Here is a 16,623-nt window from a genome sequence, read left to right as displayed (position 1 = left end):
TCTGTTTTTATGCTTTCACCTACTTAACAGTGTCTAAAACTCCGAGGGCAATTTGCAAGTGGTGTTAAAGTTAAGGCAGAGGCAGCAGAAGCTCAAGCCCTTTCTTCCAGGGGGTTTAGAGCAACGGCTGGGTGAAGAGGCAGAGAGTGATGCACAGAGGAGAACTGTGCTAGAGCAAAAGGCTTTCACTGCACAGCCGAACCTCATCATCCCTTTGGCTGCAAGAGAGGGGATCTGGGGACATGGGGACAGAGAGCCCTTCCCAGGATGCCTCTCCCAGCTTGGCCCGACATCCCTTCCCGCTAATCCTTAGGTGGAGCTGTTCTGTCATCTTTTTCTGCTTATGTTGCTAAGAAGTAACCCAGAAATAGCTTCTCAGGGAGGAAAAAAGTGCCCAAAATGCCTCCCTCAGCAGCTTTTGCCAAAGGTGAAATGCTCCGAGCATCCTTTGAAGAGCCAAAAGCTGGAGGGCATCACCCAGGGGCTGCTTAGGGCGCTTGTGCTGCATCTTCCTCCATCCCTACCACATAGCACGAAAGAAAGGGCCAAAATCTCTCTCCCTTCTCACCACTGCCCCTTTCCCCTGTTGATGGACACCCTTTCTCTCTTATACCCTCTCCAGGTCGGAAACAATGCAGCAGAGCCCCACCAGTGTTTGGGACCCCGCGCCACCCCGGCCCTGGGGACCCGCTGCCCCTCTCACCGCCCCAGTGCCCATCAGTGGAGGACCATGCCCATGACAGAGGGACAGCAGCTCGCAGCAAGACGGGAAAACGGGGACTTTTAGCCTTTCCCCGTCCCTTGGTATCATGACTGGAGAGACCCAGCATGCTTACACCATCGGCGACATTGAGGTCGGCCCCAAAGACCCCGACAAGGACTTTGGCTTTGAAGGCTGTGGGGAGAAGGATGGGAGGGCGCTAGGTGGGGAGGGCACGTCCCCTTTTCCCACCCCTAAGGACAAGGAGCCCCACAGCCAGCGGGAAGCCGTGATCCGGCCGCAGCAGGCCGGGAAGATCGACTTCAAATCGCTCCACCGCAAACCCAAGTTTGGCAATGACGGCGCGTGGGGAGAGGACAAGGGCAGCCCCCAGTCCCCCCCGGGGAAGGGGCGATCCCGGGAGCGCAGCCGGCGCTCTGGGAAGGGCGAGCGGGGCCACCATCAGCTCTACCGGCTCAGCATCGCCGGTACCCGGCCGAACCCCACCATTGGTATCGCCTACCCCCAGCAGAAGGTGACCCCCCCAAAGGAGCCAGAGGCAAATCATGGCCCTGTGGCTGGCAGCTACCGCTTCCACGTGCCCAGCATCCCCCAGCGCGAGGCTGAGCTCCAGCAAGATGAACTCAGCTTCGGCCGCTGTTTCTCTGATGCCAGTGCCGGCCGTACCTCCACCAACTATACCTCACAGACAGCTCCCTCCCATGGCCCCAAAGGGCAGCCCCCTGCCGCCGGCATCCCCCTCAAGAGCCCCGGCACCAATGGGCAGCTACATTACCTAGAGTTTCAGGCGAACAGGGCTGACTCCTGGCCACCCCTGGAGAAGAGCTTCGCCGGTGCTAGCTATGGGATCTCGGTGCAGAAGCCCAGCTCTTTCCCCGAGGGCAGCAAAGCTGGTGCCCAAGCCCTGGGGACCTTGCCATGCCAATATCCCTTCCAGCTGCTGCATGATGCGGGGAAGGAGCCGTACCGCAGCGATGTGGGGAGCCAGGAGTACCTGGATGTGGGGCTCGCCACCAGCCAACTGCCTCACAGTGCCTTTGCCTTCCACTCCTCTTCCAGAGAGTGGCAAGAGGAGGTGCTGAGCGGCGGTTCCTATGAGAACGTGTCCCCCGAGGGCAGGCTGTATGGTTTGCCCACACCACCAACACCATTCCTGCACCCACCGCCACCGCCAGCCCCGCACCATGGCTCACTGCCATGCTGCAAGGGCAGGAGCGAGCATCCCACCGACTCCAATGGTGCTCTCTCGTCATCTGGTGCTATCGACCAAAACCCAAGCACTTTCCAAGAAAACCAAGCTGTTTTTCCGTCTAGTTTACACTCGCCTAGTATGCCAAAGCCAGTCGGTAAAAGGCAAGCCTCAGCGAAAGACAGTGTCCCCAGCCCGCGGGTGCTGGTCCAGAGCAGCCCTCTGAGAAGGAACATGCCACCAAGCCCTCTCTCCCAAGTGCACTTTCAGAGCAAAGCCTATTGCAGTTCCCCCGCGGGCAGCGCCAGCGCAGGATCCGTGCCTTTCGAGACAAGCATTCCCACTACGGCACCCACCCACCCCAGGCTTGTGCAAGCTTGGGAAGGTGCCGCTAAGGCGTTTTCTCCCATGGACCAGAACTCAGCACCTTATTCAAACCCTGTTGGAAACCAGTTCTCATTCGAGTGCCAGTCTGGCCCCGAGCAGAGGCAGCACAGGCAGAAAAATGCCAGGATGCCTTGGCAGCAAATACACCTCACTTCTGCAATGCCTGGTCAAAACAGGCTAGAGCTGTCGAGACAGATCACCAGCCAGAAGCTCCCCTTCCCTGTGGGCACGACAGAGTGGCAGGGGAATGGGAAAGCCCAGAAAGGGCCCCTTGTAAATAACTCTCCAGGGTATCACAGCAAAAAGCTCTTGTCGGGAGAGAACCTCGGGGTCCAGAGGGGAGACCCCAACTCAACAGGCACTTTCGCTTTTGAGAGTGGGAAGGAGCCAGGGTCTCCTGCCTGTGACTCGAGAAGCAAAGCCCTCTTCTACAGCATGGGTCAAGCAGGTCCTCCTCCATCAAGGAGCTCATCGGGCTCAGCACTGGTCCTACCACCATCAGCCTTGGTGGCTGCCTCCCCTTGCGAGTCCCCTCTGCCATCCCCTGTCCCCAACCCTACCTGTGGCAGCACATGCTCATCGCTCTCACCTATGTCCAGCAGCCCGCTCAACCCCAGCTTTGAAGACAGCCAAATGTCTGGAGCGCTGACCCCTTCTCCCTTCTTCCAGCACCCCTGCCATCCCAAGGACAGCAACAAAACCTTCCAGCCCTCCGACGTCCTGAGCACCAGCTCACTTCATTACCACCCCCAAGACTCCATCAAGTCCTTCCACTTCCCTCCCGATGCTCTCAAAGACAGCAACCTCCTGAAATGCGCACCAGCGAGCCCGTTCCATAAACCCAGCATGGAGGTGGCCAAGGGATGCTCGGATGGGCTGGATGGGGAGCAGCCTCCTCCACCGTACTCCTCCCATCACTTGCTGGCCAGTTCACTCAGCAGTGCTAGCCTGGACCAGCTGGACGTGCTCCTGACCTGTAAGCAGTGCGACCAGAACTACAGCAACCTCTCCTCCTTCCTGCAGCACCGCCAGTTCTGCACCTCCCATCCCAATCCACAGGGAGAGGGCAAGGATGCTTCCCTGGCAGCTGAGGGGCGGAAAGCGCTCCTTCCAGAACCTCCCAAGCCCCCCAGCCTGGGGCTCTCTCCGGACACCCAGGCACATTTGTTGGTATTAAACAAGAGCGATGACTTCTTGCTAGATGGGGATAGCAAAAGCGAGGGCAAGGAAGATGCTCTGAAGGGTGGCCTTTTCAATGGCCTTGCCAACAGCTCCTTGCCACTCACTGCCTCAGACCTGGACATTGATGATGCCAAGCTGGACAGCCTGATCACTGAAGCCCTCAATGGCCTGGGCTACCAGTCAGATAACCCAGAGATTGACAGCAGCTTCATAGATGTGTTTGCTGATGAGGAGCTGACGGGCATGAAGACGGCTGGCGGTGGGTTGTCCCACAAGGCAAAAGAAGCTCTGGCCTCGGAGAGCAAATCAAAGCAGGCAGCAGTGGAGGAGAAGGCAGGGGACCAGCCCAAGGCTGTCTATTTTTATGAAGATGGTGGGGATCAGTCAAAGAGAGGGGCAGGAAAGCAGCATCTTCACAAGGGGAGGGCAGCGCAGAGGCTGGCAACCCAGGAGCCAGATCCTGGAGTAGCAGGAGCAGAGAGGACGGCCAGGCTGCGGGCAGGCAGGAAGAACAGCATCCCACCAGCCACCACCTCCTCCAAGTCTGCCTCCAGCCAGAAACATCCCAGGAAGCTCAGCCAGGAGCCTTCAGCAAAGAGTGAGGTGGGGCCAGGCACTGGCACCAAGAGCTCCAAGCCACCCCGGTTCTCCATGAAGGACCTGAAGAAGCGGAAGCCCCGAAGTGGGACGTGGAGCAAGGAGCTCATTCACAAGATAGTGCAGCAGAAGAACAAGCTCCACAAGCTGCAGGTGAAGAGCAGCAAGCAGGCGCAGTGCCCCCAGGCCACCGAGAGGCTGACGCCAGCCACCAAAGAGGGCAGGTTTCGGGAGTACGACTATGTCTCCGACTCGGAGGATGATGGGGCTGAGTGCAGCAAGCTCCGGGGGAGGAAGAAGCACGGCACGGGATTCACTGGGAAAACCAAATACAGCTTTACCAAGAAACGTCCTGGAAGAGGGGAGAGGGTCAAAGAGAAAGACCCCACCTGGAGCTACAGCCGGAAGAAGGACAGTCAGAAAAGGGAGGCAGAGGAGCACGGTGGGGTCACAAGTCAGGAGGAGGCTGAGGAAGAGGATCGTGCCACCAGGGGCCCAAGACAGAGCAGCCAGTCATCTACTGGCAGCAAGCACAGCGGTAGCGTGCCCAGTGAGATGGGAGCCAGCCCATCCCATGCTGACGGGCCTGGCTCAGGCGGCGAGACGGGAGGCACACAGAGGAGAAGGAGCTTGGGCAGCCCGGCATGCACGCCAAGGACCCCGCTCAGCCCTCCCAGGGACAGGAGCCCAAAGAAGAGCAAGAAAAGCAAAGAAGACTTTCCCAGGGGGAGCAGGCGTTTTGGTTCAGCCAAACCTTTGCCATCGGGCTCCAGGACATGTCCCAGTGCTGAACTGGCCGTTGTTGCAATGGACTGTGCAAGTGAGAAGCCGTTAGCACAGCCCCAGGAAAGGCCCAGCACGGCCACCTCGGGCAAGAGCCCCATTGGACTCTGCAATAAGGAGGGGGCAGAAGAAGGCAAAGAAGCAGCAAAGCCCATGGGTAAGGCAGGAGAACCCACCCTGGAGGCTCAGGACTCACCTGAGCTTACCATGGTCAACCAGAGCCATCAGTTTGGCCCTTTCGCGAGTGATGGATTGAAGTACCACGCAGAAGAGCTAGTTGCTCCATCCCACAGTGGTAACGAAGCTAGTCCTAGCAATGTGAGTGCTGCCTACTCAGAAATGAGCATCTTGAAGGCACACGGGCTCAGTGAAGGTCAGAAGGACTATTCTGCACCAGTTGCCACATACGGGATGGATGCAGTGGGGATATTGCTCACTGCCAAGGTGCCCAATCCATATGTCAGCAGTGACAACACCTTTTTCGATCCCAAAGGCCTTCCTGAGCACTATGATGGCAACCTCTTCTCAAAGCCCCCAGCCCTGGGCTCCTCGCACATGGAAGACATGTACCTATGCCGAGATGACATCAACACCAGCTCCTTAGAGCAGAAGCACGCCAGCATCTCCCCTTACACCACAGAAACGTCACAGGTCAAGGTCTCCTCCCCTCTCAGCTTCGATTCCTCTTCAATATTTGGAGAGCTTCCTGTCACTGAGTTCGATCCACCGCTGTATGAAGGTGTTTCTGCAAGCAAGGATGGTTTCGTGACCGCATTTACCTGTCCTGGCAATACCCCCAGCAAGCCGCTGCCATTCGATCAACCGTATCCACCGTTCATGCCAGAGAAAGACTGGTCCCTCATGGAGGAGGTGGCTCCGATGCTGCCAGAAGACATGACTCAGTTCCACGACCTTTCAGTGGAGAAGCCACTAGCCAAGAAGTTCCCTGAGGAAGGACCTGTCCCCACCGGCCAGCTCTCCCTGCCGCTGCCGGACAGGATAACGGATTATAACGTGACTTTTATGAACAACATGTCAGACGATGAGCTGGAGATCAAGCGCTTAGTCACAGAGCTGGAGAGTCAATTGCAAACCAGCAAGATGGACCATGAGGCACCCGTTGCCCTCCAGAAACACGAGCACCACGTTGCTGCCCATCTGCGGGTACCGGCAGCTGAGCGGTTCCCACTGCCGGCTGAGCAAGGGGCAGGCCATGAGAAAGGACTGGTTTTGGCACATGAACTGGGCAGACCAAGCCTCTGTGTTGGGGAGAGGCTGGGAGGTGAGAAGCCGGCTGTCACAAGTGCCCATGGGGACTATGAGAGACCAAGGGAGCCCTGGCCCTGCCCAGTAGAGCTGGGGCCTCTGGAGGCAGGGATGTGCGTGCCAGCCCCACTCACCATGGACCATTTCTGCTCCAAAGACAGTGCTGAGCAGCTCCAGTTAACTGCAGCTGCCAAGGAAAGTGACCCTGGAAAGATGGAAAATGGATCTTCCTCCAAAGGTCTACCTGGTTCACACACGCCAAACCAAAGAGAGGCTCCCATCTACACAGACCCTGTGACTAAAAACCCTCCTGTTGCCACCAACCCCATGTTCCCCAAGACCCTGGAGGCAGTAGAAGCAACCAAAGATCCTCTGCCAACCCTTCCGTGCCAGCGTGGTGCCAAGAGCTTCCCTGCGCCAGGCAAAGCAAATGAAAGCTTCACCGACGCTGCAGAGCTGGGGAAGTTTGATGCCCATCTTCCAAACCACAAACCTGGATTTGGCTTTCAGCAGGTTCCTGCCCCAGCCTCGGATCCCACCCTTTCACCTCGCATCAAAGAGGTCCCAGATACAGAAGAAAGACCCTTAAGCAGGCCAGAGTCAGCCAAAATGGCACAAAATGCCATGGACTTCAAAGGGGATGGTGGTGGGCCTGTGTTGGTGGAAGAAAGAGAGGAGAGAAAGAGCCCCACCAGCTATCCGGGCCCTGGACCCAGAGGCAAAGCCAGCAAGCAAAAAGTGCTGCTGTTAGATATGCTGAGTGTGCCCAAGGACAGTGACTGTGACTCCCAGAAGGCATCCCAGGAGACGGCTGCCAACCCTCTGCAGCAGCTCCAGCTCTTCGTTGCCCGAACAGTGAAGAGCAATGAAGAGGAGCTGTTGATGCCGTGCTTCCCCATGCTGCTTGCTCCCAGCCACCCCTCTACCACCATCCGCATCCAGCCAGAGCAGAAAGAGAACAGTAGTGCTTTGGAAGGGGAAAATCAGACATCCTGTCCTGCCCAAGGGGAAGGGAATGTCCCCATTGAAGGCAACATGGAAAATATTGCTACCCTAGCAAAAGACACCGTGATTTTTCCTGGTGGGTGCGAGCCGGAGTCGTTCAGTTCAATAGGTTCTTTCCATGCAAAACAATCCACGTTTGCAAGGCCAGAGCTGCAAAATAATGTAACAGAGCTGCAGCACTTAGCAAATGAACACACAGAGCCGGGTGACATTAATATCCGTGCAGATGGTGTTTCCCGAGAGCGTAATGACCTCTCGCCACTCAAAAACACAGCAGTGACCTTACTGCTAGGGCAAGTAAAGAAAGCTGATCAGCTCATGGAAGAACAGGAGCAAGATAAAAACAAAGCAACCTTGGCATTTAAAGAACATGAGCAATCTCGTTTAAACTGTAGCTTGCTTGAGAAAAACACACTGGGCAGTGCAGCAGTAGAGAGGATGGAAAGGAACCAGGAAGGGCAGGGGACACAGCCTCCCACTCCCACAAATCCCACCAGCCCCCTGGGTCCCTCCAAGGATGATCTCCACCAGGATCTCTGCTTGGTGCCAGAGACAAAAACCAGCACAGTCAGTGCAAAGGTTCCTAGAGAAGGAAGTGGCAAGAAGTCCCTCAGTGGCTGTCATTACACAAGCGAATCTCTGGCCAGCCTGCCCTTGCCGACCAATTGTTCTGACCCCAAAGGCCTGAAGGGTAGTGGGGCTGAGGGAGCAGATGTCCCCGTTTTTAACCTTCACCCTTCAGATGAGGGGAAATACAGCCCATCCCTGCTTAACACATCAAGTCCACTCGTCATGATGAGGTGCCCTTCCGAGGCAAACAGCCATCACATCCATCACCCCACTGATAGCCCGGTAGAGCAAGGGATATGGAAAAGAACACCCACCTTTTCTCCCTCACTGCATCACTGTGGGACCATGCCAATAGAGGTGGTTGAAGACAGTCACCATCCTCTCCCTGATGGCATTTCGGGTAACTATAGATCACCTGAAAGAGAAGGCATGGCAAGACCTGCAGCTCTGCTGCACTCTGATGGTCTGGGGGGCTCTGCCTCGGAGATGAATGGTGCCCAGAAGGACCGCTCTCTTCCCTGCTCTGCACCTTTCAACCAAAAGGGTGTTGGTAAAGAGGCACCAGAAAGTTCTCATTTTAAAGAAAACCAAGCATGCACCATCACAGATACAGTCATTAGCTCCATTCCTCCAGAAAGCCAAGATGATCCAACGCAGCCCACAGTAGATCTTCTGCTGCTCAGAGAAAGAGAGGTAAACCTGAATCAAGAGAACAAGCTTGGAAGCTGCTCTGATGATGGAAATAAGCGTCAAAGTGAACCACAGGCTTTGTCCGATGGGTTTGTTGTTCAGCAAGGGCCAGCAGCTGTCAGTAGAGATCTTACAAGGACTGGAGATCTTGGTCCTGCTGAATTAAATGGCCATGAGTTTTCAGCAGAGATGAGACCTGGTCCTTCCAAAACCACAGAGAGTGGAGGAAAGAGTTTAGAAGGGGAGAAACCAATAAGTGATGGGGCTGGAGAAGCTGAAAGCTGTGTGATGAACAGTATGGGCCAAGGAGAGGGCAATGTACCTAACAGTACTCCAAATCCTCCCCAGAATGAACTTCACAAAGAAAAGAAGCCAAATGTGGTCCCAGTGACCTGTGACATTTGTTCAGCCACTTTCCGGTCCAAGCCTGGTCTGACCAGGCACAAAGCTGTCAAGCACCAGGTGAGGAATGGTGGCACGCCACAGCCCAGCAAGACTGCCAGGTCCACTTCGGTTCCTCCAGACAACACAACGAAAGCAGCCCCAAAGGTGCCCAGGAGGAACCTGAAGTCTTCAATCAAAGACAAAGCTGACAGCGCACAGATGCCAACCAGCAACACTGAACAGACCCCCAACAAAATATGCACAGACCTAGAGAAAGAGCCCAGCTCGCAGATGCAAGAAGTGGTGAGCAGGGTGCTCAGCGACCTCAGTGTGATCTCCTTTGAGATGTCCCAGGAGCTGCACCGCACACGTGTTCTGCAGAGGGAGATGAAGGCAAAGGGATTGCGCTCAGAGACAACAGGAGCAGACGAGGCAGAGGCTGGGAAGCTGGACTCGGGACGGCAAGCCAGGAAGGGAGAAAAGGGCAGAAGGAGCCAAAGCAAAGATCCTGGGGACGAGCATGGCAATTCTGAAAAGAAGCTGAATAGGAAAGTGAGACGAAGGAAAGCAAAGGTGTTTCCCAGCAGAAATGAGCCCGATGGTCCATGTGAGATGGAGAGGAGTGCAAGTCCTCCTGCTGCTATCCTCAGCTCCAGTCTGCCCAGGATCATGGAGGACTTGCATGAGCCAGGTGGCTGCATCACCACAGCGGGGCAAAATAGGTCCAACTCAACACAGCAGTCCCAAAAAGCTAACCAGTCCCCTTGTGCATCTGAGCTTGCAGAGGACCTGGGCAACAGGATGGTGTCTTCAAAGGAGATGACCAGCAAGGATTCAGTAACAGGCATGGTAACCTGTCCTGGGGAGGTGGAAGATTCAAATGGAGCGGAAGATATACAGGCTTGCAAGAAATGGGTTAGCAGGTTTGTGAAGCAAGTGGTAAAGGGATTGGGTAAAGTTGGCAGTGAGCAGCTTCGTGGTGCTGATGGCACAGAGGAGATGGGTGCTGAGGCAGGAGACAGTGCTTTAGTAGGCAGCAGCACTGGGAACCAGAGTGGTGCCCTGCAGGGTCCCACAGCTCCTGCTGAAGAGGGTTTGCTGCTGGAGACGTGTGATTCAGAAACAATTCCTGGGCAAGGTGCCCTGCAGACCATGCCGCAGACCAGCCCTCCTCCTGCAGAGCCAAAGCAATGGGCGAAGGCAGACATGGCACCAGGCAACGAGCATTGCATGGAGAGCGCGGCCGTCTCGGACCTCCAGAGCCTGTTTGATGATGACTCCACGTTCTCCCAGCTGTTCCCCCGGGATGACCAGTCTGTTCGGAGGAAGTGCACACGGGTGTATGGGAAGCGCAGCAAGAAACCCAAGCCCACCACGGAGGTAAGCCTCCAGCCATCGGATGCAGTTGACCTCTTCTCCATGCGACTGCCTTCTGACCTCAGCGAAACCAGCTCTTTCTGTGTCACCAGGGAGGACACTTGTGATTATGAAACCATCTCTGTTGACGATGCTTTAATGCTGAACATGTGTCACAGCAGCAAGGCGAAGAGCGGAGATGCTGCTCCCAGTGGATCTAATAGCATTGCGCCAAGGTCGGACCATGGGAAGACTGACCAAAGGAAGGAGGACATTGACCTGGAAGACAACATGCTAACCTTCTTGTGCCAAAACAGCCAAGACAACGTCCCCAGCTTGAACATCTGGGGAAGTCTGGAGAAAGAGGGAGAAAGCCTTTCTGCCGAGGACATGTTTGAGCCTCTGATGGACCTTGAGGATGAGCACTCACTCAGAGAAGTGAGCTCCAAGCCCCCTGACCTGGCTGAGGAGCCTTATGATGACAAGGCTAACGAAGGTTCAGACTCTCCTGAATTTCATACCATCGACATCGAGATGCTGAATGCAAAGCTGAAAATGAGAGACATGTGCTTCTACGGCTCTTGTGAAGATCTTCCCGGCCCTGGGGAGGACAATGACGTGAGTTTCAAGCCAAAGCCAGGCCAGCCCAGCAAGCACAAAAGTAAGCAAGAAGATGGGAAACTGGGGAAGAACCGCAGTGAGATGACCATCAAGACCAAAGACAAGCAATACAAATGCAAAGTCTGCTTCCAATGGTTCCTGACACTGGGTGAGCTGGACTTCCACAAGCTCTCCCACAACCCTTCCCCTCCACCTACCTGCTATATGTGCGTCCAGCGCAAATTCAGCTCCCGGGAGCAGCTGAGGGACCACCTGAAGGAGAAGCATGCCAAGAACAAAGCGGGTCTGTGGGCTTGCGGGATGTGCCTGAAGGAGATCTCCGACGTGTGGATGTACAACGAGCATCTCCGGGAGCACGCCACTCAGTTCGCTCGCAAGGGGCAAGCGCAGAAGTCCGTGATGGGCCTGCCAGCCTGCTTCGGTGAGGACAACGATGCTGTCACCCACTTCCTCAACACCATCATGTATCGGAAGCCCAGCAGGTCCTCCCGGCATGCAGACCCCAGCAGCAAGCATGCAGTTAGCAGGGAGAGCAAGAGCCCCAAAGAGCCGCCCCTCGAGCAAGAGGCCAAGGCAATGAAAGACCCCTTGGAAACCAATGCCAAGGTGAAGCCACCCGCACCCAGCTCCTCTAAAGCATCTGCTAGTCCATCTCCAGAGCACATGGCTAAAAGTGAAGGCACCCCTAAATCTGTCCCCATGCACCCAGACTGCAAGGATCCTTCCCGGGACTGTCATCACTGCGGCAAACAGTTCCCCAAGCCCTTCAAGCTCCAGCGGCACTTGGTCGTGCACAGTCTACAGAAGATTTACTTGTGCCACAAGTGTCCGATGTTCTACCAGGAGACCAAAGAGCTTCGAAACCACCTCAGCCAGGAGCACGGCATAGTGGAGGAGCAGGAGATCAAGCATACCACCCTGTACGCCTGTGAGCTGTGCGCAGACGTCATGCACGTTATCAAGAAGTCCTTCATCTGCAGCATGTGCAACTACACCTTTTCCAAGAAAGAGCAGTACGACCGGCACATGGAGAAGCACTTGGCAGGAAGCAACAAGACTTTCAAATTCCGAGGGGTTATGAGGCCCGGCATTGCCTCCAGGGAGAGGAGGGAGAAGGTGAAAGAGGACGGCTCCCTGCGGGAAGGCATGCCACCGAGCAAGAAGAGGAAGGTTTCTCATCGTGGAAGCTCACTCCCATCCACCTCGCCGGTCCATCTCGACCACACCAGTGACCTTCAGCTGATAGAGGCTGCAAGTCCCGGCTTGCAGGCTCGCACTGACTCCTTCCCTACATCACCCAGTGACCCAGGAGCACCCCAACCCTCAATGAAAGCAGAAGACCTGGTGAGTGACTTCTCCGACCTCCTGGAAGAGATGGAGAAATCCCAGTTTGACACGCTGCCTCCATCACACTGCCTGTCTCCATCTTTGTCTCAGGCTGCGGTGAGCAGCCCAGAGCTTGGCCATATCACTGCCCTGTCAATAGAGGAGCTGGAGAAAGGAGCGTTTGATGGGAAATCCCTTCCCTTCTTGGACTCACCTGAGTTTACCATTGATCTCGCTGGGCTGGCTTGTAACCAGGCCACAGACCAAAAGCTCTCTCCTTCACCCATGAGTGAGAAACGTGACTATGTCAAAGCACACAAAAGAACCAGTGCGGGCAACAAAGATGAATATATAGTGGATGTCCTGGAAAATCCCAACGCAGCCACTGATGCTGTGGATGGGGTTCCATTTCTCCAGCTTGATGAGAAGGCCTCAGATATTCCTTCCCCGCAGGAAGAGTCTCCACCAGCCAAGGAGACCCACAGATGGGGCAACTCCAGTGCCAGCGATGCCTCTTCTGCTTGGGAAGGCCCATCTAAGGCCACCTCTCCAGAAGCTGCTCACCACTCCTTGCCCCCGAAGGACAAGACAGCATCACCCACACTGGACAGGGCTGCCAAAGATTCAGTCCTGCAGAAGAAGATCACAAGTAGCCAGCACAGCAGTAAGGATGCTGCTGGCATGGGCAGCCCTGGCAGCAGCACCGAGGAGGGTCAGCAACCCATCTCGGGGAAGGAGAAAACCATGCTTGAGGCTAAGGACAGTAGCACTAATGCCAAGGACCAAGGTGGCAACTCAAGCAAATCCACCAGCCACCAGAGCAGGGGTGAGGCCGCCAGCAACGCCGTGAAACACAGCCACACGGAGCCAAGCAAAGCCACTGGCAAGCTTCACGCCAAGAGGAGGAAAGAGCACAAGTCCTTGAGCCACCGGGGCAGCTCTGGCTCCCGGGAGAACATGGAAGGAGATGGGAAAAAGAAAAAGACCCGGACCCCGTGCCCGGGGAGGAGCGAGAGCACCGCTGAGCTCAAACGCACCGGATGGAGTAACGCTGAAGCTTCTGCCCTCTCCCCTGGCAGGAGGGAGACGCACTGCAATAAGCTGGTACCTAAGCCCAGAACGGGCACCCAGCTGAAGAAGATGGTCTTGGACACTTATAACCAGAAGAAGGGGATGCTCCGGCACGCCAATGGGGATATGAAACGCAGGAAGGCCATTCTGGGCAAGAGCCTTCACCAAGTGTTGGCTAAGGGGCCGGAGCCATCCCCTCGTGGTTCCTTGCCCCGAGGTGCCAAGCCTGCCAGCTCAGCCAGCTACCGCACTGCCGAGTCCCAGAACAACCTGCTAAGCCAACTCTTTGGGCAAAAATTAACTAGCTTTAAAATTCCTTTAAGAAGAGATACTTCAGAATAATTTATGGAAGTGACTTATGGTGATCCCTCAGCTGCTTTCATGGGGTTTGCAAGGGAAAAAATTATCAAAGCATTAAATTCGTTTGTGTAGCATGATTTCTCTGTCTAGCTTAAATGAACTTGCACTGCAGCCTCTGTGAAATAGTTTGCTTTGTGTCTACTAATCTACTTTAATTCACCTGATTTATCATGCAAATGCTAGAACTTTGATGTTGCTGATGATTTTCATGAACTGAAATTGTAATCGCTTTGGGCAGACTGAATCGTCGAGAGCAATTGCTTTATTGCAGAAGTGCTGAGGTTATAAGGATACTTGCAAATCTCAGACCCTTTTGAGTCTGTGTCTGTGTTATCTTTGTACAAAGTACTTGAAGAGATGAACTTCATTCCGTAGACGTCTTATTCATAAGGTGCAGTACACTGTAGAAAGCAAATTATTATTTTTTTTTCTTGAAGATTTTGCACAAATAATCCCATACAATTCATTTAATTGGGAGCTGGCCTAAGAGATGATACAATTAAAAAATTAAATTAGGAATCGAGTGTCCTACATTTCGACAGCCATCCCTATGAATTTGTTTCTACATCGTCAAGAGGATAGCGAGGCAGCTCTGGGGCTGTCGGAGCCCTTCAGAGGATGCTGCCACTCTTTTGACCACTGTAGACGATGTAACCGGAGGAGAGCAAACTGCACCTTGACACTTGTGACAAACTCTGATTTTTTTTAGGGGTTTTTTTGGTATGTATGTGTGTGTGTGTGTGTGTTTTCTTTATGGGGGTTAATTTTTTTGTGCAACGACAAAACTGTGCCAATTTACCACACCAAACCGGTACTGTCCGAGTGCCCTCAACAGTATCACTTCTAAAACTATCTTACTGTATTGAGTTAGTGGCTATATAGGTATCCGCTTTTTACTATGCAGTTACTGGTGCTATTCTTCTTTTGTAATGTGAATACAGACTTCCTTGATTGAAAAATAAAAGGGAACCGTTAGGAAGTAGCAGTTACCTGTAAAAGAAAACGAAGCAGGAAAAGAAACAAATCACTTAAAAACATCCAACTTTAGGAGAGGGGGGGGAGTGGGAAAGAATCCTGTATGCTGGTACTCCGCAGTGTCGAAGAGGTTACGTCATGTTGAATGAGCACGTTATACAACCGAACTTTTGAATCCGGAAAGAAATCTCAGGTGCAAATGAGGACATGGAGGATAATTAAAAATACTATTGAAATACTCCCAAGTCAAGGAGGTGAAGTAATGCACTGATGTGATATGAACAGTCAGAGTACTTTGCGTCTGTCCTGCAATGATTTTTTTTTTGTTTTGTTTTAGATTTAAAAGGGAAAAAAAAAAAAAAAAAAAGAGGCTTTATTCTGTTAATATGTATCTTTACAATTCTTTGTATTGTATAAAAATATTGTAGGTAATTTACCTTGGGTGCAATGTGTTCTGTCAAAAGTTTTTATTTTGATATTTTGTCAGAGAAGCAGAGAGAGAGCAGGAAAACGCCGTTTTATGATGTTGTATGTGTGCTTTTAAAGTGCCTCTTTAATATTGTTAAATAAAGTATGAGATGAAAATATGGGGTGGTACTGTAAAATCATACATGATTAATCTTTTCAAATATATTCCAATATTTTCACAGAAATTCCCTGTCTGAGTGACGTTTGTGGGATGTTTCTCCTTGGTTGTGTCCCACACCCTGCAGTCCCTTCCTCCTGCGCACACATCTCCAACCAAATGATGATATTGCTAATTGACACTTGGGTGCTCTGCACGACTACATGGTGTCATGAGTGCAGGGGGATGTTGGCGCTGCTGCCATCACCTTGCAATCATTTGCAAACCAGTGGAGCTTCTCAATGATGGAGATGTTTGTGCATCTCCTCTTCCCCACTGCATGTTGCCCAAGTCCTACTCATAACATGAGTCTCTTGTCCTGGGGGGAGGAAAAAAAAGCCCAATGTGATTGTGATGTCCCAGTCTGCTCACCACTAACTGCTGATGGTAATGGCTCAGTTTGGTCATCACCAGTTGGCAAGGGTAATGGCCCAGCTTAATAATCATCAATTGGTGATGGTGATAGCAGTGGTCCAGTTTGGTCTTTATCAGTTGTTGATGGTGAAGGCCCAGTTTGATCATCACCAGTTGGTGACAATGGTGACCCAGTTTGGTCATCATCAGCTGGTGACGGTGATAGCAACGGCCCAGTTTGGTCATCACCAGAGCATAATGGTGATGGCCCAGTTTAGCCATCACCAACTGGTGATGGTGACCGGCCCAGTTTGGTTATCCCAAATTTGTCCTCAAGCTGACCTTTGCCAGCGTAGCACTGAGGTCTGAAGGTAGGATGCTGACACAAAGCCAGGCATATTATATTCTTTAATTACTGTTGCAATCATAACATTGAAACGCTGTCAATGAGAGATAGCTCGTAACTGCAGGCTAGAATCCTTGCCACTTGGGGCTTGTAACTAAAACTGCAGGATTAATTTGATTAATTGATAGAATTATTTTCCAAACTACTCTTTTGTTTATGGAGGCTTAAAATGCTTTCCGCCTGCACCCTCCTGGTGTGTTGCAGAGTGGAGATAAAGTGCCTGAAAATAATTAGTATGGCTTAATTTAGGGAAAAAAATAACCTCAAAAGAATTTTGCAGAAAATTTAAGGCAGCACATTTTACTTTGTTTTGGCAGGAAATATTATGGAGCTAGAAATGGGACTTTTATGTTTTCCCTCTACTATATTTCACCAGGGCAGCAAACCCATGAGGCAGAGGAGTATTTCATGTTATTGTAGCTCTCCCGCACTTCCAAATTCATAACACAGGCAACTGGAAATGAGGTCCCATGGGAGCCACAGGTTTGCTGCAGAGGATGGGACCTGTCCCCTAGGCCCTGGGCAGGGTGTGGGGGCATCATCCTAAAGCAGCACCCACCTTATTGCAGCACAGGCCACAAGTGATGCTCACCTTGGGTACCACTCCCTCCTGAATACTGCTCCCCGGGGTGATGCCAACATCATCCCTGCAGCTTTGAAGGCTGAAATACCTAATTCTTCCCTTTCCATTCTAAATGAGAGTGGGGTTTTTCCCCATCATCTCCCCCTACTCTCACCCACATCCCCTTCCCATG

General features: G+C 53.1%; 1 protein-coding gene across 1 annotated transcript; it reads left to right on the top strand.

Annotated features, from left to right (window-relative positions):
* The first annotated feature begins 644 nt into the window (after positions 1–644).
* On the top strand, positions 645–15,136 carry ZNF469 (zinc finger protein 469). The gene has a single exon (XM_065662967.1). The coding sequence runs from the start codon at positions 810–812 to the stop codon at positions 13,488–13,490; it is 12,681 nt and encodes a 4,226-aa protein (XP_065519039.1). The 5' UTR covers positions 645–809; the 3' UTR covers positions 13,491–15,136.
* The last annotated feature ends 1,487 nt before the right edge of the window (positions 15,137–16,623 follow it).

Source organism: Lathamus discolor, chromosome Z, assembly GCF_037157495.1.
Source record: "Lathamus discolor isolate bLatDis1 chromosome Z, bLatDis1.hap1, whole genome shotgun sequence".
In the NCBI taxonomy this organism is placed as follows: domain Eukaryota; kingdom Metazoa; phylum Chordata; class Aves; order Psittaciformes; family Psittacidae; genus Lathamus; species Lathamus discolor.
This window is presented reverse-complemented; position numbering and strand designations above follow the sequence as displayed.

Coding starts and splice junctions, on each gene's coding strand:
- ZNF469 (XM_065662967.1), top strand. CDS start 810: ATGACTGGAGAGACCCAGCATGCTTACACCATCGGCGACATTGAGGTC.